This window comes from Lampris incognitus, chromosome 5 (genome assembly GCF_029633865.1).
Source record: "Lampris incognitus isolate fLamInc1 chromosome 5, fLamInc1.hap2, whole genome shotgun sequence".
Lineage (NCBI taxonomy): Eukaryota > Metazoa > Chordata > Actinopteri > Lampriformes > Lampridae > Lampris > Lampris incognitus.
The window spans coordinates 16,082,096-16,107,011 of record NC_079215.1 but is presented as its reverse complement, the minus strand read 5'-3'; the positions used below and the strand labels follow the sequence as shown (position 1 = coordinate 16,107,011).

The 24,916-nt window shown below is 42.1% G+C and overlaps 2 protein-coding genes across 3 annotated transcripts in view; one reads left to right on the top strand and one right to left on the bottom strand.

The window, feature by feature from the left end:
- col9a1a (collagen, type IX, alpha 1a) overlaps window positions 1-10,816 on the top strand; it is a 42,705-nt gene extending 31,889 nt beyond the window's left edge. Inside the window, exons 23-30 of the mRNA XM_056279793.1 lie at window positions 1,263-1,298; window positions 1,417-1,461; window positions 2,228-2,260; window positions 4,066-4,212; window positions 4,523-4,577; window positions 6,561-6,749; window positions 8,680-8,757; window positions 10,611-10,816. Of these exons, the coding sequence (XP_056135768.1) occupies window positions 1,263-1,298; window positions 1,417-1,461; window positions 2,228-2,260; window positions 4,066-4,212; window positions 4,523-4,577; window positions 6,561-6,749; window positions 8,680-8,757; window positions 10,611-10,816 (789 nt within the window). The remainder of the gene's footprint in view (window positions 1-1,262; window positions 1,299-1,416; window positions 1,462-2,227; window positions 2,261-4,065; window positions 4,213-4,522; window positions 4,578-6,560; window positions 6,750-8,679; window positions 8,758-10,610) is intronic.
- A 2,063-nt stretch (window positions 10,817-12,879) lies between these two features.
- On the bottom strand, window positions 12,880-21,501 carry ptp4a1 (protein tyrosine phosphatase 4A1). 2 transcript variants are annotated; one of them, XR_008810231.1, is made up of 6 exons: window positions 21,370-21,501; window positions 20,752-20,844; window positions 18,659-18,789; window positions 17,927-18,001; window positions 16,979-17,231; window positions 14,242-14,261 (listed from the first exon to the last, which is right to left on the bottom strand). XR_008810231.1 is itself a non-coding variant. In XM_056279628.1 (5 exons), the coding sequence occupies exons 1-5, from the start codon at window positions 21,472-21,474 to the stop codon at window positions 14,144-14,146; spliced, it is 522 nt and encodes a 173-aa protein (XP_056135603.1). In that variant the 5' UTR covers window positions 21,475-21,501; the 3' UTR covers window positions 12,880-14,143. The 2 variants fall into 2 exon arrangements, 1 of the variants encoding a protein (XP_056135603.1); XM_056279628.1 differs by lacking the exon at window positions 16,979-17,231 and having other exon boundaries at window positions 12,880-14,261.
- Between the last annotated feature and the right edge of the window lie 3,415 nt (window positions 21,502-24,916).

The window sequence follows — 24,916 nt, the reverse complement described above, 5'->3', positions numbered from 1 at the left end:
CATAAAACATTTCAAAGCCCTTTTCGGAAAGTTTTGAGAGCTGCATTGTTTATGTTGGTTTGCGGTCTTCTTCTTCTTCTCTTTTCATTGGTAGATATGGCACATTATCGCCCCCAGCTGTCGAATTGCCTCCCCAATATCAATCAATCAAGTTGCATTTTATGTAGCGCTTTTCTAGCTGCAACAGCCACTCAAAGCGCTTTACATTTCTGGTCAAATCTCCGTTTCAGACACCTGTAACAATAGGACATCATGATCTCTTGCTTTATCCTTTTGCTTTCTTCATCCTATATCATGATCAGGCTTACACGCTTGGCTTCACTACAGCTGCTCTGTGTCCTGCAGTCCCCATGTTGTTATCGTCTTTCTCTTTGTGGTTTATGTCCACGGCTCGTGGCATGCATGTGTGTTCTTGTGCACCTGCTGGAAAAACAAGTGTAACGGGCAATACGAGGACCTTCTTTTTATCCTATAGTGCCTCTAGTGGTCAAAAATATGTACCTCTTGTGTCTGGTACCAGACATCTAATCAAGGAGATTTTAGACCTAGAACAACTGGTAATTAACTAACTGGCAGAATAGAAAACTAACACTACTAATGGTATCTGTGAACTAATGGTATCTGTGAACTGCTTTGAAAACTACTGCTCTATGGTAACCACTCCATTTACTTTGACAAGTAAATTGAGTCAGGACGTCTAATTGATCTTCTGTGTAAATAAACACAGTGACTGGCATAAGAAATGCTACATCCTATTCTGCGTATTGGTGAATTTTAAAAAAAGTCAGTTATTTTCCAGTATATGAAAAAAAAAGCCAGTCTAGGGTGGGTTGTGATGTTATTAAAGTTTGTGATATGATAAAAAAAAATCCCCTATTTTGTTAAAATACTTTCAGATAGTCAAACAAACCAAAGGCCCTTTTTTATTAATCTGACTCTGTGACGTCACTCTGCAGAAGTTATGTAGAAGATGTAAAATAATAATAATGATAATAATAATGATTTTTGTAATAATGATATCATGATAGTGATGATGATCATGAACTTAATATGGCCATTTTCAAAACAGCTGAGAGAGCAAACAGTATGATGAGAATATTACACAGTAAACTCACAAAACCATTTATTAAACAAATACACAACTTACACAAATACCATTCTATAGAAAAGAGTTTTTAAGAGTGTTTTAAAAGATGACACCGAATTTGCTTGTTGTCGGAAAGAGACATGGTGCTGAAACTGTCTCTGTTGTCTCTTCTCAGGGTGCAGTTGGTCTTGACGGTCCTCAGGGAGAACAGGTATATTTTACGAAATACACAATTTCACTGCTTATCAAATGGCGACAGAGAGTTAGATTCAGCTGTGGCTTTTTCGTGACAAAAATATCTCTTGAAATCATGTCTCTGATTTTGTCAGGGGGACGCAGGGGCGGAGGGAACTCCAGGAGATAAAGGAGACTTGGTGAGTGATCGACTTACTGTGTATGTGGTGTTCAGCACTAACTCAATCTGCAGAATTTGAAAAACAATGGAGATTTAACTGAGTCGTTTTCATGGTTTCAAAAGGTTTAGGAGTGGCACAGATATAATGGGAAAGCATAAGCAAAACTGTTCAGTGCTGATACACATGTGATCGCACATTAAACATAGCCATAAAACCACCATCATTTCATATATTGTGATATGTGTTGTGAAGAATAATGCATAGCACCAAAGTGAGAGCGGTCTAAGAAGAAGGATGTTATCCAGAGAGTGTTCTCGGGAGTGTGTGAGGCAGATGCTAGCAGTGTGTGTATGTGTGTGTGGCATGTCCGCCTGTGTGTGCACGCGATTAGTCACAATAAATTCTGATGTCTGAGATCCGTGACTTGTCGTAGTGCCTCTGAGCAGCAGACAGATTCTGCAGCCACCCACGGGCCCTGCAGTCATGCAGACACACCACGACCAAGAGAACAGCAACCCCAGAGGAAGAGCCAGCCCACAGGGGGGGCAGTTAGGCAGGCAGGAGCCCCTGCTTTAACCTTACCATAAAACGATCATTGCTTTGTCTGTTCCATTCTTCCAGTTTCATGCACCCGATAGAGGTGTTTAGGTTGAATCACACCCGCACCCACCCGGTTAATAACAGATTGCTCCTTCAGACTCCAGAGGTGGACTTTTGTGTTTGACGCAGGATGTAAAACTGTATTTGTCGCCTAATGGATTTATTCCTCCTTCCTTCCTTCCAGGGTGATCAAGGTGAACCAGGAGAAAAGGGATCGGTACGTACAGCCCATCATAGCCACTCTCCACATCCTTCAGTCGCGTTATTTCAAATGTTTGCAGGTTTCACCCCGAGCAAACTCTAGACCAGATGATTTCACCGATGAGTCGAAACCATCACTCAAAGAGAGGGGGGGAAACCCACTCGTTGAGAGCGATTTCTAAAAGGTTGGTCTGTTCAAAATGCTGACGGTCCTATCACAGGCGTGAAGACTGGTCCAAGGGGGTTCCACAAATACTACCATTCAACACTGCTGTCATTGTTTAGTCTGCTAACGTGGCCTCCGATGTAGTGTTTTTGCTTGAATGAATAGCTGTATGCTAATGGCCCTTCATTGCAAACCCCGAGGAAAAGATTTAATTAGTGAAATGAAAAATGATCCCCTCGTTAGTTGTGCAAACTCAAGCCTAGACTTGATGATAATGTGAGTAAACTCATTGTTGTATGACTCATAAGTTCATGAAGGTGATGTGCCGGGCAGGATGTGCCTCAGGAGTGAATGCCGAAGCACTAAGACCTTCTTTAAGAGATGTTTTCCTCACATTTCAATTTGGGGAGCTTTATCGACTCTTTGAGAGACCACATTAGCGCTCTACATCACATCAAAACAAGCTGTAAAGTGGATCCAAAATGTCAAAGTTATATGAATGGAGTTTCTGTTGTCCAGGCTTTACTTCAGAGAACAAAATAACCTCATCACTAATGTTATTAATGAATAAATTGAAATGTAAAAATTAGAATCAGTTTAATTGGACTATAGATAAATACTGGGTATTGATGAGCTTCTGGGACGAAGCTAACTAACAACCCAGTGCCACTGGTTTCTCTTTACCAGTTAGCATTACCCTTATGAAAATGATTGACAGAATCAGAATCACCTTTATTGATTCTGATTCTGATTCTGATTGGCCAAGTATATTTGCACATCGAAGGAATTTGACTCCGGCTTAGTGGTTCTCAATGTGGATGCTCATCTAAAAGGACAGACATGAAAGCGCATACAGATGGTATTTTCCCCCATGTCCTCCCCAAAGAAAAAGCTCAGTTACTCCATGAAAATAAAATGGAGCTTTTTACGTATACATGACCCCAATGCACATCAAAAACTCTAGACCGATAGTCTGATGGGTTTTTTTCTTCATATCCACCTATGAACAAATGTAATTAGTTTTTAATGTTACTGATATTCAATGTAGACAAGTTATAATTGGAAGCTGGCAGTTTGAAATGTCTAAAAGCTTTAGGTGAAACTGGGAGGTGTAAGTAGCCTACGTCTTTGGTTGAAGTCATATGTTTGGGATCACGCGTCACTTTTTGGATTTACTTTGATAGCTGCTGACACAACTAACCTCACTCTAGTTCTTCACCAATATTCAGCTACTCAGCTGAATTGGTTAAGCACATTCATCATTTATCTGATTTTTTTGGAGATCGGGGGGCAAAGATATCAGGGGGTACTCAAGCTCCTCCGCGCCTGCAGAGCTGGCACCTACGATGAACTAATATACAGCCTGTTGACAGTGGATGCAGCAATATGCAAGTTGATATTAAATAAAGCTGAAAAATTAAAAAAAACAAAACATTTAATTTGGTTTTATTGGAAATCTCAAAAAAAAAAAACATTATTTAGGTGGAGTTCAGTGAAACTGTTTACCAGTTTACTGGCAAAAATGGCTTCTTTTACAGAAAAAAACAACGGTTTTAACTGTACATACCGGCATTATGTGGTTGTGCCAGTGGAACCTAACTGACTGAGTAGTGATTAGCTTGCTGCCATTGTCCTCTGTCTATTGTTGCTTTCAGACCGGCCCACCCGGAGAGACGGGAAACAAAGGACCGGAGGGTAGCCGTGGACAGATGGGGAAAGAGGGCAAATCGGGCCAACCGGGGCCACGTGGCATGCAGGGCGACCGAGGAGTACCAGGACTACCAGGAGCGCAGGGACCAGCGGTAAGGCTGCTTTACTCCTTTACAAGACAGGACACCTTTATTGGAGGACTGAGACCAGTCAAAAGCTGAACTGCTGGAGTTCTCTATGTAAAAAAAACACTGTTTTATTTAGCGATCAATTAGAACTTTAATGAAATTCAAAATGTAGTGACACTACTAACTGATTTACGTCTAGTGAAACTACTTACTGACATTGACCATTACATGGTCACTACAACAGCTGCACAGATTAGTTCCTCTCAGGTCTTTGTCGCCGCTAATATAATATGGTTTTTTATAATTATTATATCTGCCATTCTTTATGTGATAGGGTAAATCACCAACAGATTCACACATCAAGCAAGTTTGCATGAGGGTAATGCAAGGTAAGTGTTGCTCAACTTCATATTGAACTTTTATATTCATTTAACTGTTGCCCGGTACAATAATTGTTAATCGTTTTATTTATTTTGCAATATAAGAGACTAGTGGCAGCAAATCACTTGCCTAATTATGTTTTCCAACTCATCGCCATATCCAGTCTCATTCTCAATTTGTCTCATCTGCATTTACTTCAATGAAGGAGGAGGAAAAAGGAAGGACAAAAATGGAGGGAGGATTTTCAGAAAACGTCAATAGACACATTACAGAGCTAGAACTCGTAATTCTAATTGTCACTGTAAACCTTAAAACAAACCCAAACATCGCTGAATAACTTTACTTTGCACTTTGGCCAGATAGTCTGTCTCCAAAATGCAACCACTTCCCATCGTCCTCCTGATTCCTGGCCTTTAAAACATGTCTCACAAGGTTCAGACCCTCTAGCGGAGGCACACACACCATGGTGACCTGACCTACACAGGAAATTCAGAAATTGTCTTGATAAATATAATATTCTGACTTATTTGGAGTAAGCATATTTCAGTTAAGACGTGAATTATTCTGATATTAGTCAGGTTACACATAACCCTACATCCTCTCCTTTTCTTTTCTATGTTTTCTTCACCGTTTCTGTATCTTTGGTATGCATGTCTCTGTGTTGCACCATGATTCGAGGATCAAAGCAATATAACGGTCCGTCTAAAGAGCACTGTGGATCCATGCCTAGCTATTTGTACAGCCACTTTAACAGTTGCCTTTTAATTTCTGCAATTTAGGAATTGATGTTCATTTCACTCAGGACAACTCTGGGGTTAGAAAAAGTGTACATTTTACTGAATCAGAATGGCAACGGGACTTTTAGGTTTAGCAACAGTAAGCGGCACAAACTGGTGTTTGTCTGGTCATAAAGACCAGCCGTGGGGCGTCCAGGTAGCGTAGCGGTCTATTCTGTTGCCTACCAACATGGTTCGAATCCCTATGTTACCTCCAGCTTGGTCAGGCGTCCCTTCAGATGCAATTGGCCGTGTCTGTGGGTGGGAAGCCAGATGTGGGTATGTGTCCTGGTTGCTGCACTAGCACCTCTTCTGGTCGGTCAGGGCACCTGTTCGGGGGGGAGGGGGAACTGGGGGGAATAGCATGATCCTCCCACGTGCTGTGTCCCCCCAGCGAAACTCCTCCCTGTCAGGTGAAAAGAAGTGGCTGGCGACTCCACATGTATCAGAGGAGGCATGTGGTAGTCTGTAGCCCTCCCTGGATCAGCAGAGGGGGTGAAGCAATAACCAGGATGGCTCGAAAGAGTTGGGTAATTGGCCGGATACAGTTGGGGAGAAAAGGGGGGGGGGGTTGTAAATAAATAACTAAATAAAGACCAGCCATTTTAGCAGGAGTGATCGGTGAATGGTGAACTGATTTATGGTGAAAGTGTGGCTAAGACCGACCAGCTCAGCTGAATTTGCTACGCTCATTGTTATCAACTTACTCTTCTCTATTTCGTAAGAGTAGTGGTCCCTTTATATAAATTTGGGATGAAATATGCCAAATATTCAACCCTGCTCTTTCAATCAATATAACACATGACAATAAACTAGTTGGCGAAAAGAAACAAAATTCCCCTCTTCCTTCTTGGTTGCCTTACAAAGATACTTGACAACACCCATGCTTTCAGTGCCACTGACTTTGAGTTTCTTTTTTAGCATTTCTTTTCATTTTGTTTCCATGAGGCCAGTTTCTTCACTGGAACTGGACAGACTTAATTACACTTAGCATGTCCGTTTACTGTTACTCCATTTAACAGCTCACCGCTCAGACCCAAAATTTCCCACAAATTCACCAAATGGCATTTAAAAGGGAATTTCACAAAATCTGACATTTGACCAGGTCAGCCGACGACAAGAATTTTCAGACTGAACCTGCCCTGCCCATTCTACTGTTGCACCCACCAAGTCAACAAGTTTCAGTGTAAAAAAAGATGTCTTCCTGTGTCACAGAGCAGCTGGCCCAGCTAGCAGCCAGCCTGAGTAGACCTGATCTGGGCATCACTGGGCTCCAAGGTCCCCCCGGCCCACCTGGACCCCCAGGCCCCTCCGGGGAGAATGGGTTCCCTGGGCACAGTGGAGCAAGAGGATTGCCCGGTCTCAAGGGACCGCCTGGTCTGATTGGTCGCAAAGGACCCAAGGGTAAGACTCAGACTAGTCTGTATGAGCATGTGACAAAAAGGTCACTTAATGTTATCTCTGGACCAAGTACCATACGTATAAATGAGAATACAAGAACCATTTCCGTCCTTTTGATATTCCTACTTATGGGGATACAATAAAAATTTTTTTTAGATACACTGATCAAATTCAGGTTTCCTAACAGCCAAGTCGGTTTGCCACCTGAACAGCGTCCCCAGTGGAACATGGTATAAAAACACGAGCAGTATAAACTTGTAGAGTAAATACACACAAGCAGGCTGAAAATCCTGCTTTTGCTGCCATCTAGTGGCTGAATATTTCCTCCTTGCTGCAGGCTCTGTCCCCACCCCACTGGGATGTAAGTCAAGTCAAGTCAAGTCAAGTCAATGCTCTATGGTGAAAGTGCACATCACCATTCAACAACGGTGTACAGAGTTGTGTCACTGTTCAGCCATGTGATGCTGCTCGCTAGTGTCAAATTAAAATGCAATCTCAGGACCAGGGCTGAAATCATGACTACAACACCGCGGCGGAAGCATACTGACCACAGGTTGGGCACGCCACTGCCATAAACACCCTTTTTTTTTTGCCTGGTGGAGTGCTTTGTGACACAGGCTACATACAGAAAGTAGCCAAACTCAATGGAGCCTATCCATCCATCCATTATCCAAACCGCTTATCCTGTTCTCAGGGTCGCAGGGATGATGGAGCCTATCCCAGCAGTCATTCATATATATATATATATATATATATATATATATATGAATATTTTCCTAAATACGTTTTACAGTAAGTACACTTCATACAAATTGTTTCATAGGCTTAGAATCAGATATGTTATATATTTTATTATTTTATGATACATAGCTTGAGTCCCACACCACAGGGTTTACTCACAAGAGCAATGCTGCTAATAGAAAAATTACTGCTTCCTTTGAGGTGACTGTTTTTTTCAAATGAAAAACTAAAATGAGGTTTGGGACAGTGAGCCGTCATCCATCTTGTGGCTGTTGTATGTTACTATAAAATAATGTCCGACTGGGCCACTCTGTGGTATTGAAGGGTAACAACCCTTTTTTTTTCAAAATGGTAGCACTGTGAAAAGCCAAGCGAGCACATATTCAGATTTTGTGTCAGCACAATGCTCATGATAAAAACACAGGGATATGAACACATTTTTTGTAGGTGAAATGTATGTCTTCCTGTTGATAGTTTTGCATTATGTGTCTTTTGTCTATTGTTGGAGTGTCAAATAAGGGTAAAAAGGGTCAAATTTGTCGTATGTGCAAACTTACGAGGTGATCAAAAAACTTGAACGTACATATTTTAGCAACTGCTGTCACAGTGCCTCTGAGCAAGGCGCTCAACTTGCAGCTGTTCCAGTGACCATGCTCACTGTCCAACACTAGGACACAGTGCTTGTTGTGGGCCGCTTATAGTTGGGAATGTAAGGGTGTTGAAAATGTAAATGCAAAAATATAAATGTGAAGCAGTGTGTAGTTGCATAAAAGCATAAAAATAAAAGGTAAAAACTTTCTAATATTTTGCTCTAGATAATAAAACCAAACAAACAGTAATGGAAACCAAAGGATGCCAATGTAATCTGGGGTCCAGTGCTTGTTAAAGGGCACTTTGTCAGTGTTATTGGACTCTGTGATAGAGTCATGACATAGTATATCTGCTACAGCTCCTGAAACTAGGGAGGGTGAGAGAGAGCATCCTGAAAGGGTAAACGGGCGGTGCTGCATAGCAGATGCGGTCTGCGGGTTGGACGAGACAGCGTCGGGGATCTGAAAGTCTTTAAAGTGGTGACATGTGAAAGCTTCAACGCGTGATACACAAACCTAAGATTCGGCTAAGTAGGGGAACTTTGACATTACACATCACTTGTATCTATATGTAATACTGTAATATCCCTTATTTCCTCCAGGTGACACTGGCGACCGAGGGGAGAGAGGACCCACAGCAAGAGGGCCCAAAGGAGAACCTGGAGCACCTGGTCTCCAAGGTAAATGAATCACACTGTGTCAGCCAGTTCATTACATGCAAACAACAGAGCCGAGGTATCGTCTCCAAGAGTCTTATCATGACCACCGTCTGTCCCACGCAAACGATGTAGTTACTGTTTCCCTCCACCTCTCCTCCATCCTTCAGCCTGCACTTCAGTACATGAGTTTTATTTGTTGTGTTGATGCAAAATCACAGCATTCCTCTCAGTGTTTATAAATGATATCGTCAAACTCATCGTCAGATTTCTTTACAACATGAACTGTTTCAAAAGTGGAAAGAAATCAGACTAAGACGTTCACATGCATCAAAATATAGCAAGACTGGGCAAAACAATCTGGGGTCTTAATCGGGTTCTGAAAACGGTGATTAAGACCTCATCCCAATTTTGGAAACCATATAAAATGTTCACTTGATCATGTCAGTAATCACAGTATGACCATGGTTGGGGTGAGATCAACGTGTCAGTTTGCATGTAAACACAGCCCACAGATACAGATATCGTAGTAGATATGTAGATATTTAGAGAAAAAAGAGGAAAATGAAGAAATAAGATATTTTATTCTTAATGTGAAAAAAAGGTAGAAATTAGTCGATTTCTCTCCCTCTCAAATGTCTTAATAGACATTTTAGAAAGACCAGTGTTTCTTTAATTCAGCACAAATACCTGTTAATAGTTTAAGATAATAGCGGTTGAAGTTAGTCCTTCAAAAGTCCCACAACATTAAAACAAAACTAGTCTCTACTGAAATCTTCATTCTCTGGTACGATCTGGCACAGCCTCCACAGTAAAAGCTACTTATATCTGTATCTATATTTTAAGTAGAATATATGCTCAGCAAGATATGTTTCAGTGCCACCAATCATTTCACAGGAATATATAAGTCAGTTTTTGTGTCATTTTTGGAATAGTGGACGTCATGTTCATAAACAGCACTGGACTCTTTCATGTCCAGGTAATGAATCAAACAGAACGGAGTCCACACAGAGCCTGTGTATTGCTTTGTAGGGTCTTTACTGACGAGACCAGTATTTTGACCTCCTTGGAAGATGTAAGGGAGCGTTACACACAGTGTGTGGACTCTTTTTTTGTTTTACTTTATTTTCATTAGAGACAAATGTACAACTGACAGACATGTGACAGTGGGCAGATAGAGAGGAAATAATATCAGAGGTTGAGCCACCAGGTTGCCCTGCGGGGTATTTCTCTGTAGACATTCTTTTTTTTTTTTTTTACCCCAAGGTCAGATGTCAGCGTCCGGGTAACGTAGCGGTCTATTCTGTTGCCTACCAACACAGGGATCGCTGGTTCGAATCCCCGTGTTACCTCCGGCTTGGTCGGGCGTCCCTACAGACACAATTGGCCGTGTCTGCGGGTGGGAAGCCGGATGTGGATATGTGTCCTGGTCGCTGCACTAGCGCCTCCTCTGGTCGGTCGGGGTGTCTGTTCGGGGGGGAGGGGGAACTGTGGGAATAGCGTGATCCTCCCACGCGCTACATTCCCCTGGTGAAACTCCTCACTGTCAGGTGAAAAGAAGCGCTGACAACTCCACATGTATCGGAGGAGGCATGTGGTAGTCTACAGCCCTCCCCGGATAAGCAGAGGGGGTGGAGCAGCGACCGGAACAGCCCAGAGAGCGGGGTGATTGGTCAGGTACAATTGAGGAGAAAGGGGGGGGGGTCAGATGTCAGCCACAGAGCAATAACTCGGAGCATTTAGCAGTCTGAAATCCCCCTCAGACACTCAGTCAGTCTCAGGAGATAAAACCTCGGACCTTTTTTGTGACAAGCCAGGATCTCTACAGTATTTCTGTCCCCTCTGAGTCTAAGCCCCCCCCCCCTCACTTTCCCCAGGTGACCCCGGCAGAGCAGCCTACGGCACAGACGGACGTGACGGAGAGAGGGGGCCCCGTGGCGTTCCTGGTATTGCCGGAGTTCCTGGGCCCCCCGGTCCTTCGGGCCAGAATGGCTACTGTGAGTCGTCGCAGTGTGTCCTGGCCATGGTGGCGTCACCGGTGTCCGCCAAAGACTCCGGGATGAAGGGCCCGAGCGAGATGTGAAGAGGGGGGTCCTGCACACATCCCTGAACCCCTGAGAAACTGAAAGACTGTAGGAGAGATGAACACTCCATGGAAGATTTGTCCGTTCGTTTTTTTTGGTTTTGTTTTTGTTTTTTTGGCCGCTTTATTTGTATGTTTGGCTTTTTTTTTCTTTTTTTTGTGGATTTGGTCAGTTCATTTGTAACGTGTTTTCTATTGATGGTTTTTTTTTTCCAGTTCATTTGCAACATTTTTGCTATCGATGACATATTTGTCACTTCTACCACAGTTCCTTACTTAACTAGACACGAAAATGGACACTAAGCAGTCGCACCACAGCTGGCAAAAGACACCTGAACTGAAAAGGTTTTCTCTTTTACCTCAGCTTTGCCATCTTTGTACTGTAAGATGAGGAAGTTCTCTGTGTTTGGGAGAAGTTAGATACTCAGTGATGTCAGCACAGAAGCCCCCTTCCCCCTTTGTGGGAAACTGGAACGCGACAGTGAGGCAAGCTGTTCTGTATGTTTATGTAAATGTGTCAATATGAAAACTATAATGCAAATTACACTGCTGGATGACTTACGTTTGTTTGTATTTTTGTCTCTTGGTCAATCAAAACCCTTCCTCTGAGTGTAGGATATCTTCTAATTTCTGTGTCATGGTAACTGTGTATTTTCTTAGCTGGAGGGCGGCGTTGCTCGGCGGCCTACCAAGCAGTTTTATGACTTCTTATTTATTATATCAAAATCCAAAGTGACATCTTCAAGTTGTACAAAAGAGGAAATAAACACATTTTGATAAATTCTTGCATGTTTTGTATGGTGAGAACAAAGGGAGGCCAAAAACAAACAAAACAACAACAACAACAAGTATTACTTACAGGTTAGTTTTTCTTGCATCTTTGATACAGCCTGCCTGCAAGATTGTCTCTCCCCTTCCAAAGAGACCACGTCAGCTTTTGTTATTCTTTACATTTTCCGGTCAGTTTAGGGAAAACCAGGACAGAAAAATGCGAAAGAGTAGCAGAAGAACATTTGAAACTGCTTTTCGAAATCAAAACGACTTAACTCTTACACAAGGTGTGTTAGCGCTTCCTGATGTTCGGGGTGGTTGGTGTCTTATTCCTCTCTGTAATGAGATTGTTTTTGAAAATGCAGACTTGACTATAGGCTAGTATGCATTTAACACATAGCTCAGAAATGCCTTTGAGGTGATTGGGTTCTTGCTGAGCTAGGTCTGTAGTTTTGTTATACAGATGACCACCAGAGGGTGCATTTCAAAATAAGTGACAGCCCTCAGCACACAATTACTGGCTTAGCTAAGTCTGGGTACAGTCTGTACTCAAGACATAGCTAAACGGGTAAAAGAACAAGTTAGGTGCAAAATTTTCTCCCTCTCACTGCTACGGTCCGAGCCAACTCTTTAACAGACATCTCTAATCACGGGCACTGTGTATTTCAGTCCCTGCTGGCAGGGAGGAAGGGCTGAATTGGGTTCCCATGACTTTCATTAGAGCAGCATGGGAACGGACGTCCTCCCTAATGGACACGTTATTACAAGTTTCCAGGTGAACAGCGACTGTCAGGGCAGAGACCGCCAACACGTTAAAAGACACGTTTGGACTGAACAAGTCCCATTTTTGTTGCCGGGAAGACCAAATGGTGGGTTCCCACTCATTTTCCAGTACATTTCAAGGACATTTCCCATGGCTTTAGCTTGCATGGATATGAGGTGACAGCCGTAGCTCAGTGGTCATATTTCTTCAGTATTAGCCACCAGTGCAGGGGCCAGGTCTCTACATGGGCTGTGTTACTTCTAGCTGGTCACTGGACACACTGCCCAAACTTCAGACACTGATGTGTTGAAATCTCAGCAGACAGAAATATGGCTAAAAATATGCAATCTCAGCAGGTAAAAATATAAATTCACAACCTGTAAATAAATTTCTAGGTTTTCCATACGGCGATGAGCTTCAAAAGCATTTTCAAAACAGTCCTGCTTCAACCATTGTGGGAAAAGCTAGCCAAAATAAAACCCAGTGTTTATAAAGAACTCTCTCCAAGAATCGGTTCCTTAAGTTTGAAATTGACTTTTATTCTGTTTTTCATAAAATACAATTTGTTCTATGTAGGTCCTGTCATGCTTTAAGAAAAGCTGTTACTCCCCCACTTCGGCATCGGATATCTACTGTTGGGACAAAACTTCAATCTGACAAACAAGCATAACCGTCAATGACCACTCCTTTTTTTCTTTTTCTTTTTTTTTTTTAACCTTTTTCGGTGTATCATTTTAATGTACACTCACAAGTTGGTGAACAGGTACAATTTTGTCGCTCACGGTACTAAAACACACATCCATTGATAGTATAAATAGCCAACCTATTAATAATAATAATCATAGTACACATTTTCAAATACATAAATTCATCAAGTATCCAAGTCTTAAGTTACAGACATCAAATAAAAAGGCATACAAAATATCGCAGATGTTGGAAGTCCAGTTCAAAGCTAAAACAATAAAATAAACAAAATCACATTTTGGACATGGCAGTTAATCAGTAAACAAAAGGTTTTTTTTAATCAAGAAAAGCCAAAAAAAAAAAAATGCTAAAAGTTCCCCCACTTTAAACGGACAAATATTGCAACAATTAGGCATTTCATATTAAAAATAGTCACTGAAAGGGGCAAAAGGGTACATAAGACTTCCTGCACAGACAAAGGCAACAATTATTTTTGTTCCGAGTAAAAAAAATGAAAGACCTTTTCCCAATGGTAGCGGGTGTTGACTCTCACCCCGATTGCCTTCGTCCCATTTCGATTGTAAGGCATTTATGGATGAACCACTGATCTGAAGGAAGGCAAACCTCTTATCTAGTCAGTCTTGTCACGCAAAACGTAAAAATTTTAATGGGGTACATAAATGCTCGAGTTGAAATGAAAAAATAGCTCTTTGTAGCACATTCTCAGGCAATGTAAACACACTGGCCAATCAAAAATCTTTGGGTGTGTTTGCAAAAACTAAGAAACCAACATCTTGACGCTTCACAAAGATACGGGACTCACTGGCTGCACTGCTCTTTCCAACTCTACGGCACATTAACAGAACACACTGCAAGTCTGCTTCACACGACTGGGTTTTTTTTCCGACACTTGGATTTGAAACCGATGAGGGAAGGGAACACTTGACTTACTGAGAGGATTTCCAAAGGAAATACTTCAACACAATAACTAATAAAAAACGAAAACAAAAAAGAAGCCTGCCAGGGAGTAAGCTAGCAAGATTAAATTCTTTTTTGTGTGTGTGTAACGGGGGGGGGGGGGGGGGGGTTGGCATGTCCAGGTTTTGGCTCTACTGGATGCAGCAGTTATTGCGATGGCCGTTGGAGTCTTTGAAGCGCAGGCGCATCTTTGGACGATATTTCTCCAGGTAGAACAGCTGCTTACTGTTGAAGGCTCCTCGACGCTTCCTGCAGGAAATGAAGACACGGCGAATTTAGTTCTTGGTCAAAAAGACTTTCAGATTCAAACTTCTACAGCACAAATTGGCAAGAGATCGTCGATTACAACCTCTAAGCGCCACCTTTTCAATCCAAATATCCCAGATCACTTCATTTCCCCCCCCCCCCCCCCCAACTCGGGTCTTATTTTCACAGTTGTTGCCATTCGTACATATCAGTTATGATATTTTACTAACCATTGTGGAGATTTTGGACACGGGACCAATGCTAAAGACAGCTTTACAACAGAGCACCTGAACACGAGTCTTAAACCTGTCCTTTACACTATAACAAAAAATCCCAGTGCCTGACTTTGACTGAGAACATTATTTATGACTTCTCATTTGCACTGGCCAGGTAGTTTATTGATAGTTACTACTACCCACAGTAAGTACAGGCTGGTCATTGCTTGTTGAACTAAGAAGTAGCACAGCAGTGTGGATCAACCATTGTTAATCAGACATGGCCGGTCATAAACTAACTTTTTGTGTACACTTCAAAATATGCGGTTTAAATGAATGGGTTAAACTGGACTTGTCAAAACATGTCTGACGTGTGTGGCTGCCCCATAAGACACCGTTTTAAAGCAGTGTCCAGTGGTGGCCCCGTGTCCAAAACCCCTACAGAGTAAAATGATCATAACAGACATGCACAATGGCAAAAAATGGTGGAAATAAGACCCAGGCTGTAAAAAGAAAAAAAAGGAAACCTGACTTGTTCTTTAAATGTAATGAAGATAAGGACACAGCATATCATTGCTCAAGGGGGTGTCCTGTTATTAAACATTTCTGGAAGAAAGTGACAATGTTTTACATATTGTTTAATGGGATTTTCTGCCCTATGCTATGTTTACTTGGAGTTTCTCCTATAGACTGTAACTTAAAGGGAAATTTCACGGATGGTTTTGTGTACGTGCAATCAGTATTGATCATTAATTTATGGACTGAAGCAATAAATTCCACATTGTGTACTTCAATGGCAGAGAAATCAGGGTTGTCCTGCTCACAGAGTCTTTCCCACAGTGCCTACACGTACCAGAATGCATTGCTGCATGCTGGCTTCTGTATCACTGTCCATTAAATCCTCTGTGCTAGTGTTGCGGGACGCCATTTCCACCAGTGGAAACATAGCTTAGTTGAGAGAATGATGTTTTTTTTGAACAGCGTCTTTAGAGTCAGTTAACAGTGTTTGTGCTGATTGTCGTGGCGGGCTGCCACGGCACATTTCTGTGGCTGTGGGTATGTGCTGGTACTTCTCTCACACACCAGGAGAGACTCACTTCCCACAACAAACCCGTTAGACCGAGTCACACACACAGGTGGCACAGGTGCAGTCAGGCTGTTGCTACGTTGTTGAGTGAAGCACTTGAGACGGGCAAACTGTTGAGGACATTATTTAGCAACCGCTAACACTGATAGTGCACATGGTGTCATCTGCACTCGCTCTACCTCTCTACCTGTTACACTTTTCTCTGTATGTCACTGCAGTCTTCTTCTACTCTACACAGTCCCACAGAGACTCCTACTGGTGAGGAGGTGTAGCAACAGTAACAGTGCACAGCGTCAACATGCACATCAAGTGCCTCTGTGTTTGTAAACACAACAGCTGTGGGTGTACTAACCTAGCTTGTTAACAAAACAAAAAACAAACGCAATCACTGACACCTAGCAGCCTACATGCAGCTGTCTGTTAATGGGCCTCATCTCAAGGATTTTCCATGTCAAAGGGCCATGGAAGTGTTCTACAGGAAGCCCCGAAGAGTAAAATCCTCCCACAAATCCTGCAAGATTTGTCACTAAACAATAGAAAAAATGTCTGCATTTTTTTGAGAAGTACCACAGCAAACCTATTATTCCACAGGAAACACTGAATTGGAGAATTAGAAACTCTGCTAAGCTGTGGTTTTACAGCTGCCAACTGATGTCATGATATGTCACTTGGCGGCCGGAAAAATAAACTGTCCCCCCCGCCCCTTTTTCTCCCCAATTGTACCCGGCCAATTACCCCACTCTTCCGAGCCGTCCCGGTCGCTGCTCCACCCCCTCTGTTGATCCGGGGAGGGCTGCAGACTACCGCGTCTCCTCTGATACATGTGAAGTTGCCAGCCGCTTCTTTTCACCCGACAGTGAGGAGTTTTGCCAGGGGGACGTAGCGCGTGGGAGGATCACACTATTCACCCCAAATCCCCCTCCCCCCGACCAGGCGCCCCGACTGACCAGAGGAGGCGCTAGTGCAGCGACCAGGACACATACCCACACCCAGCTTCCCACCTGCAGACACTGCCAATTGTGTCTGTAGCGACGCCCGACCAAGCCGGAGGTAATGCAGGGATTCGAACCGGCGATCTCCTGTGTTGGTAGGCAACGGAATAGACCGCCACGCCACCCGGATGCCCACAAACTCTGTTTCACTGTTGCTCCAGAGATGCCGAAACGATCAGGAACATCTGCAGGTGTTTTTCATATGCTATCACTGTGGCAGATAGACAGAGGTAATGTTGAAAATCAGTGAATTTTCCCTTTAAGAAATGTGAAAAAGTATGTGGTATGTTTCTGTTTTCTTCAAGCCAAACACACAAGAAAAACCAACTATCAGCCAGCGAATGAAAGAACTGCCAGCCTCTCTATCGATGGAAAACTAACAGAAGGAAGGAAAACTAAAAGACTTAAAGAAGTTTTACCGATTACCCCGATTTGGCTGCGACAACTGATTCTTGAGATTGTGGAGAATCTGCACTGGTCCGTGTGAAATAGATCCAAGTCACCATTTACACTTGACGCAGGATTTTGTGTGCGAGGTTTTCAGATTCAAATCATTCGCCTCCTGAACGAGCCTTCGACCACGTTTGAGTTGTACGACTGGAATCTGGACAAGTCCGAGCTCCCCGGCAAGTGTGTGAGCCTCCATGACGGCACTCATAACCGGCGCACTTGTCTACAACTGTAATCCGCCAATGTCGGTCGTTAAATGTGTGATGTCGAATCTTTTAGGTGTTTCTCAAGCTTTTAGATCACCCATTCTTACATTTCACATTATCATCATCATCATCATAAACAATGCTAACAATAACACTAATAACAAAGATCTTCTCAAAATAAGCTAACAAAGTACGAGTCAACCAAGAAAAAGAAAACTGCAAAAAAAGAAATCAATGGAACACTTAAAAGTCCTAAAGATAACCAATGAGTAAACAAGGATATAACAAAATATATGCCATGAACAACACAAAGCTCATTCTATAAACACGTGCTATCAAAATTTATCAAATAAGACAAAACTATTGACAACAACGTGTTCTGTTGAAGGTCTTTAAGCAACACAGTAAAACCCATCTGCCACTGTATTTCAAATCACTCTAGATGAGCATCAAGACGAATGGGGGGGGGGGGGTTCATGCACAAAAATAAAACTGAATTTATAAAATTAATAACAAGTAAATCTTATATTAAATGCATTCACCACTACAGACAGACGAGTGACATACCCGCTTCTGGAAGAACAAAAAAGAAATGTTCTTGGCTAGAATTGAAACCTCATTTTTACTTGAAAGCTATCTTCTAATTTCAGAAACAGATATCAAACCACTGTCAAACTTTAACCACTATTACCAAGCTTCTTATGGAAATTGAACTTACTGTCGAATGAACTGGACCGCATCCTCATATTTCATCCCACATTCTATCATGGCGAGGGCCACCAGAACAGGAGCTCTGCAAGACGCAAACCAACAATTAATTACTTTAAAAAAGGGCTGGGCAATAATTAAATATCATGATTTATGTCTTTCAATGGTTTGTATCAGGATGAAATTCAGATATTGTCAAACTGTGGTACACAATTTTGTTGTTTAAACAAGAATCAATTACATAAAATTTTTCACATGAGGTCTAAAATATATGAAGCAGTATTACCCAAAAACTAGTTTTGGTTTGAATTTATACTTTATATTACTAAACAGTTCAATGTGAGTCTTAAATACAGTATCTGCATAAGTAAGAAGAAAGCCACTTTATTTTGTCATTGTATTCTTACAACGAATTTGTTCTCTGCATTTAACCATCATAAAATTTAAAATTCAATTTGATTATTGTGATTTTTGTTATCGCCCAACACTATTTGATCAATACCACTACACTTACTAAGTTTACAATAAAAGCAAATCTTGAATGCGAAATTATTAAAACCTCCAATTGAGTTTCGTGAGGGCTGTTAAAAAAAAAGAAAGAAAACGGGAAAATTCCCAAATCAGGACACACACACAAAAAAAAAGCACTCGGGTCACACCCGTGTGATGTTTTTTAAAACCTGTACCACAAAACATTAAAATCTAAATTTTGCATTGAATGTGCTCAACAAAACACACCCACCTTCCCAGTCCTGCTACACAATGAACAGCAATGCAGCAGCCAGGCTCCTCCCTAAACTTCACCTTCAGGAGGTTCAGCCAGTCATCAACAATCTGGTTGGAGGGAGGAGCGCCATCATCAAATGGCCAATCCTGGAGAGAGAAAGAGGAGGAAATGATTTCATTCTGTCCTGTTTCCTCAGAAATATGTCAGCTGCCGCAGAGGGCAGGGTTAAACTTCCACAGACTTCATCAGCCTTTTCATTTAGCTTGTTCTTGATGTTTAAATGGTTATTCAGAAAGTTAATCAAATTAACTTTGACGTAGTTTCTGTAGGCATCCATTTGTATGACATAGCTAGATCCCATGAAGGGAAACATTTTACACCATGTTTAAAAAATGTACAAAAAAATTATTCCGTTTTTGCATATACAAGAATGTTTTCCTCTTCCTGACCAATGCAATGTTATCCTGCAGTTGTGGGCACACACTACCAAGAATGAATGAATGGGAGCGACACTCTCACGAAACCCCACCCAACCACCAGAGAGGACCACAAAAGTGACACTATGGTTTCAAAATGACGCCTGAGAAGTGAAAACAAAAAGAGGACGCAGCCAGAATCTTCGGGATTCATACTTTGAGGGTAAACGACTGCCTTGATCCACATGCACCCTTCACCAACCCTTTTGTCTATCTCCTCTCCTCATCTCAACAATTAAAATTAATATGAATGGAAAAAAGCAGATGCAAGCTTGCAAAAATATTGGGGTTAACAAAACTTGGTTCAGCTATTCCATCCAAAATCAGCACATGTATACAGCACCATATCTGCAACACAATGCTGCGGTAACAAAGATTTTCTCATCTAAAGTGGGCGATGAACTGACTACAATTGAGAAAGGGATCAGGGGTTGCGCGATAATTAATCATGATCCAGCACTGTGACAGACGGGGTTGTAAAAATTCGCTCGTATCCATTTTTACCTGTTTATATGTTTTCATGTTTCTGATATCATATTTTGCGTTGCATTTGTTTATGTGTGGCACATTGGCAAAGCCAATTCCTTATGTTGATTCCGTCAAAATGATGGTTTAGGCGTCCGGGTAGCGTAGCGGTCTATTCCACTGCCTACCAACACAGGGATCACCAGTTCAAATCCCGTGTTCCCTCCGGTTTGGTCGAGCGTCCCTACAGACACAATTGACCTTTCGTTAAGTCCCGCCCCCCTTAGTTACTGTTGCTATGCCCGTCAAGCATTTCAGAACTATCCAGGAAGTAGCCGGAAAACACCAAAACACGAAAGAAGAAATCAGCGCATTGTGTGGGTAAAAGTAACAGTAATAATACGTTAGCTGTATTAGCTATCAATAATAGCTAGTAGCAAGCTTAGCTTGGAGCAGACAGGTATTTTTGTTGATTTTGGATGGATTAAGCTGGCCATGGGGTCTGCTATACTGTGAAATCTATTGCCGACATTGCGCTTCTTGCGTTCTGGGTTTCGGGAAGGGAAAGAAAATTACACCCCCTCCAACTTTTCAGATATCTAGTATCCGATTTGCAGATCCCATAGGCACACCGTTTCAGCATTTTGTTGTGTGTTTGAAAGCTTGATGGACCGTTGCTAAGGTAGGATTGGACAAGCACCGTTCTGGGGCGGTACTTTGCAAAAGGCCGTGTCTGCAGTGGGAAGCCGGATGTGGGTATGTGTCCTGGTCACTGTACTAGTGCCTCCTCTGGTCGGCCGGGGCGCCTGTTCAGAAGGGAGGGGGAACTGGGGGGAATAGCGTGATCCTCCCACGCGCTACGTCCCCCTGGTGAAACTCCTCACTGTCAGGTGAAAAGAAGCGGCTGGCGACTCCATATGTATTGGAGAAGGCATGTGGTAGTCTGCAGCCCTCCCCGGATCGGCAGAGGGGATGGAGCAGCGATCGGGACGGCTCGGAAGAGTGGGGTAATTGGCCAAATACAATTGGGGAGAAAGGGGGGGGGTTTAAACTGACAGTTGGCATTTTGAGACATCTGTCAATGCTTTTAAAATTTGGTAAGTGATGGAAAATTCCCAGTTAATGCAACCCCTGGAAGAGGGGATAGGTGGATGGATTTGACCTTACCAGAACCTGGATTCCTTCTTTCCCAACCAGGGTTGCATCATAGGTGGCCTCACAAACTCTCACAACGGTGGTCACTCCATACTTCTTCAACTCCTGTTAAAATTAAACAAGGGTTTGTGAGACAAATGTAAGTGATCCAACAAAGGATATATAAATACAATTTTTCTAAATTCACTATGAAATTTAACTGTAATAAAATAAATTATTTGTTGTTCTTGTACCCTCCATCTCCTTGGTGAAAGTTAGTTTCCCAACTAAATCATCTCATTTTTTCTTCCCTCACCTGAATAGTTTCTACTACCATTTCTTAGTGTGAATAAAATAAACTTCCTGAATGTGTTCAAGATTGATTAATTTTCTTCATCCCTGTGCATCATGAAAAGGAGCTCTAGGAAGTGATGATACACATTTTTTCTTGTCATCATTGTTTAACGCAGTAGTCCTCAACCATGTGCTATAGAGGGCCACAGGTTTTCTTTCCAACCCAACACTACACCATCTGATTTACACACTTTCAACCAGACAGAAGAGGACTTCTTAAAAACCTGCATACACATCATGGTCCTCCATGGTATATGGTTGAGCACCACTGGTATAACCAATCAAAAGTAGGCTCACCTCGATGAACTTATTCAGTGTGGCGTTGGTGGGATTGTGGGTGATCAGGAACCTCATGTTTTTGTAGGTGATCTCCACAGGGGCTGGTCTGTTCATACGAGCCATTTTGTCAATTAAAAGGAAAAACAACAACGCAAAAAAACCCAAAAAATCTCAAGGTCCTCCACAGAATTGGAAAAAAAAAGTGAACGTAAACAATCAGTAAAACAGAGGGAAATGTCAAACAAAACGTCCAAAGAGCTCCCAGGGACTCAGAAAACAAAATCCTCTGTTATTTTTACAAGGTTGGTGAGGAAGAGGGGAAGGTGGGAAGTTGGTGGCCAAAATGGGGCAGACAATCAAAAAAGAAATAAAAAAAACAACAAAAAAACCCTCCTCCTTCGATTAAAAAAAATAAATTAAAAAATGAAAACAAACAAGACTGGTTCCACCTCGATTCTGGCCAGGCAAAAGCCGACGAGGGCAGTGTGCAGCAGGTAGAGTTACCCCATTCAGGCCGTGTTGTCGCTGGTTCTGGGAGGTATCCCGGTCCGGCCAACGTGCACGTGGGGAAAGGGGCCCCTCCTGTGGCTCAAGTGCGTCGGGACAATGGCAAGTTGGGCTGTTCACTCGTCTGCATAGGCAGCGTGCTGAGCCTGGCAGTAATCGCCACTGCCCTTCAGAAACTCCATAAATGTGTGACCCAGAACACCACAGAACTGCTGCAGGGGGAGAAAAATGAGAAGGGTCAATGAATGCAGTTAAAGATTTGGTCCTTAAATGCAACAAGTCAGGCTCTCAACTCTGGTTTGTATCTGTTATACCTGTTACGTATTCCAGCCTAACACAAGTGAGAAACACGTTCAGTACTCTGTTTGGTAGCAATCTGGCTGGACATATCCCACCATTTCCCTTTCCGAGATAATTGTGTTACAGGTTTTAACTTCCCCCTTGCAACACTAGAAGCTTTCAACATGGATAACTATGAACTAGAATTTGATCAAACATGCCTCTCCCCAAGGCATGTTTGACTCATTCTATCAGCAATATCAAAGATTTGCAAAGAGTATTTCTTAAAACGCTTTCGGATCATGACGTCCTAGCCCATTTGCCAACTGGCTACGGTAAAAGCCTGATTTTTAAACTTTGATCCTTCATCTGCAGCAAGTTAGCAAAGCCGCAGCACATTACTAGCTCTAATGGACCAGCTTTAACCTTCCAAATAAAAAGTATACTGTTGTTTTACAGTACCATTAAATAGATCGCTTGTTACTTGTCTTTATAATGACAATCTCAATGTTGAAAAATGCCGACATTTTTTGATGGTACTTGACGGGAGACTTCATTGCTCACTTTTCCAAATCACCAACATCTTACACAAGTTCAGGTTCCACATGAAGAATTTGCAACTCTACACTATTTTAGTAGAGTGCCATGACTTCCAAGTCCCACCCAACAGGATAAGTGTTTGGATTCTTCAGAATGGAACAACCTTGCCCATTTCATTCATCCTGTCTTCAAGACAATGCAGATATTCTAAGTTAGAAATTTCAGATTTCTGACATCATGTATTGATGTTGTTTACTTGGGGGTGTGGAAACGGATGCCCGCAGGAAACTGCTTTGTTTTACTGGTGTATATTAGGGTGTATATTAGGTATATTGGTGTATTAGGGTGTATACTGAAGGTTTTGGTTTTTTTTAACAGCAAAATTACTTACTAGAAGGAGGATATTTATCTAGCACATATGCATTGTTCCAGTTTTTCTTGCTGTCAAGTCACCACATTTCCAACCTTTAATTCGCAGCTCAACGGCCATTGAATGTTTTTTCACGAGTTGGACCTCAGTTACCAGTCTCAATATGTCTTGAACACAGCATCATTAGAGTTTTTAATAAGTTCAAGCAGACTCAGGTATGGGTAGCGAGACTACCAGTTAAGGTGTTGATAAAGTTTAAGTTTTGTTCCACTGGTTAAGTGGGTAATGTGTTGTGATAAAGCTACAAGTGTTTAAGATTCAAGTTCCTAGAGCTGGGATAAGGAGCCATGTGCCACGGAAAGCCATGTGCATGCAGGTTTTGATACTGACCTGACTCCACATCAAATGATTTCACTGATCGGGTCCTCCTCTTTGGTTGAAGGTGTACTAATCAGTGGAATCGGGTTGGAATAAAAACCTGTATACACACACACACGGCTATACGTGGCACACAGTTCCCTACCCCTGTCCTAGAGCAAGGTGCAATCTTTGACAGAAATAGGGGGTTCAATTCCCTGCATACCTCCAATGTAAGCTATGATCATGCTAAGATTTCATGGGTCGTAGCGTTACTCAACAGTTACGCAGTCTTGGCACGTTTAATGGTGTACAGTAGCGCAAATGTGCCATTTCTAACATCTAGGTCATATCTCTGGAGCCTCGACATAAGGCCTACAGATGGGTTTATATATATATACATACATACATACATACATACACACACATGTGTATATATATACACACATATATACACACATACATATATATATACACGTGTGTATATATATATATATATATATATATATATAAATTCCAATCACTAAGCACTATTTTATCCTCTTTCATTGCAAGGCCCATGCAGGCATTTAGGACGTTTGTTGCAGCCTTTAGATTCGCCATATAAATAATCACCCAACTCTCCAAACTCTTTTGTTAATCCGGCATTTTCCGGCAAAGTCTCGTTCTAAATATAAGATCGCACCTAAAACGGGGTAAAACAGTCAAACGATGAGGGGACAAAAGGAAAACACAACGTATTATATAAGGACACTGACCTACATTTTGTCCATTTTAGAGGCAACACTTAATGAAAATGAAAACTGTCCCTTTGTGTGATTCTTGGCCTGCACGGGCGCCATCGCCGCCGGAGAGGCCTGTAGACACCGTCAAGCTAGGTGACATGAGGAAACTACACATTAGTCCAGATTTAAGACTATAACGCGTCGTTAAAGCCTCGCTTTAACGAAGAATAGCAAAGCTGTCAATTGTGACTCAGATGTAGCACGAGCAAAAATGCGCTGATTTTATCCGACCTAAAAAACAATAAAATATGTCGAATCGGAATATTGCGCATCCGAAACACACTTGGGGCTGATAGCTGCTCCACGGTTATCATAAAACTATACATTGTCCCTCTACCGGTTTACATTTTTTTAAAAAGAAAACTTAACAGTATTTTCAAGAAAATGTCAGCTATTCAAAGTCACGGCATTCAATGACTTGTATGGAAGAGGCCGCCAGCGAAGCATGTGAGCCAGTTATCACAAACTGCAACGCAGAGAGCAACAAAAAAAAAAAACGACAGGCGACACGAAACAAAATGGCAGCTTTTGTCCTTAGATACTTACTGGGATATGCTTACTCATTGAAGATTGTAGCTTAATCATACAGCCGGTCCCTAAAAAGAAGTAAAAAATATTAAATGGTTGTGCACCATATACAGTCTGTCTGTTTCCTCCGCGGAACCGAAGACTGGCCGACCGAGCCCGACTGTCTCTGTAGCCCCACCCTGCAAATAGAAACCGGCTC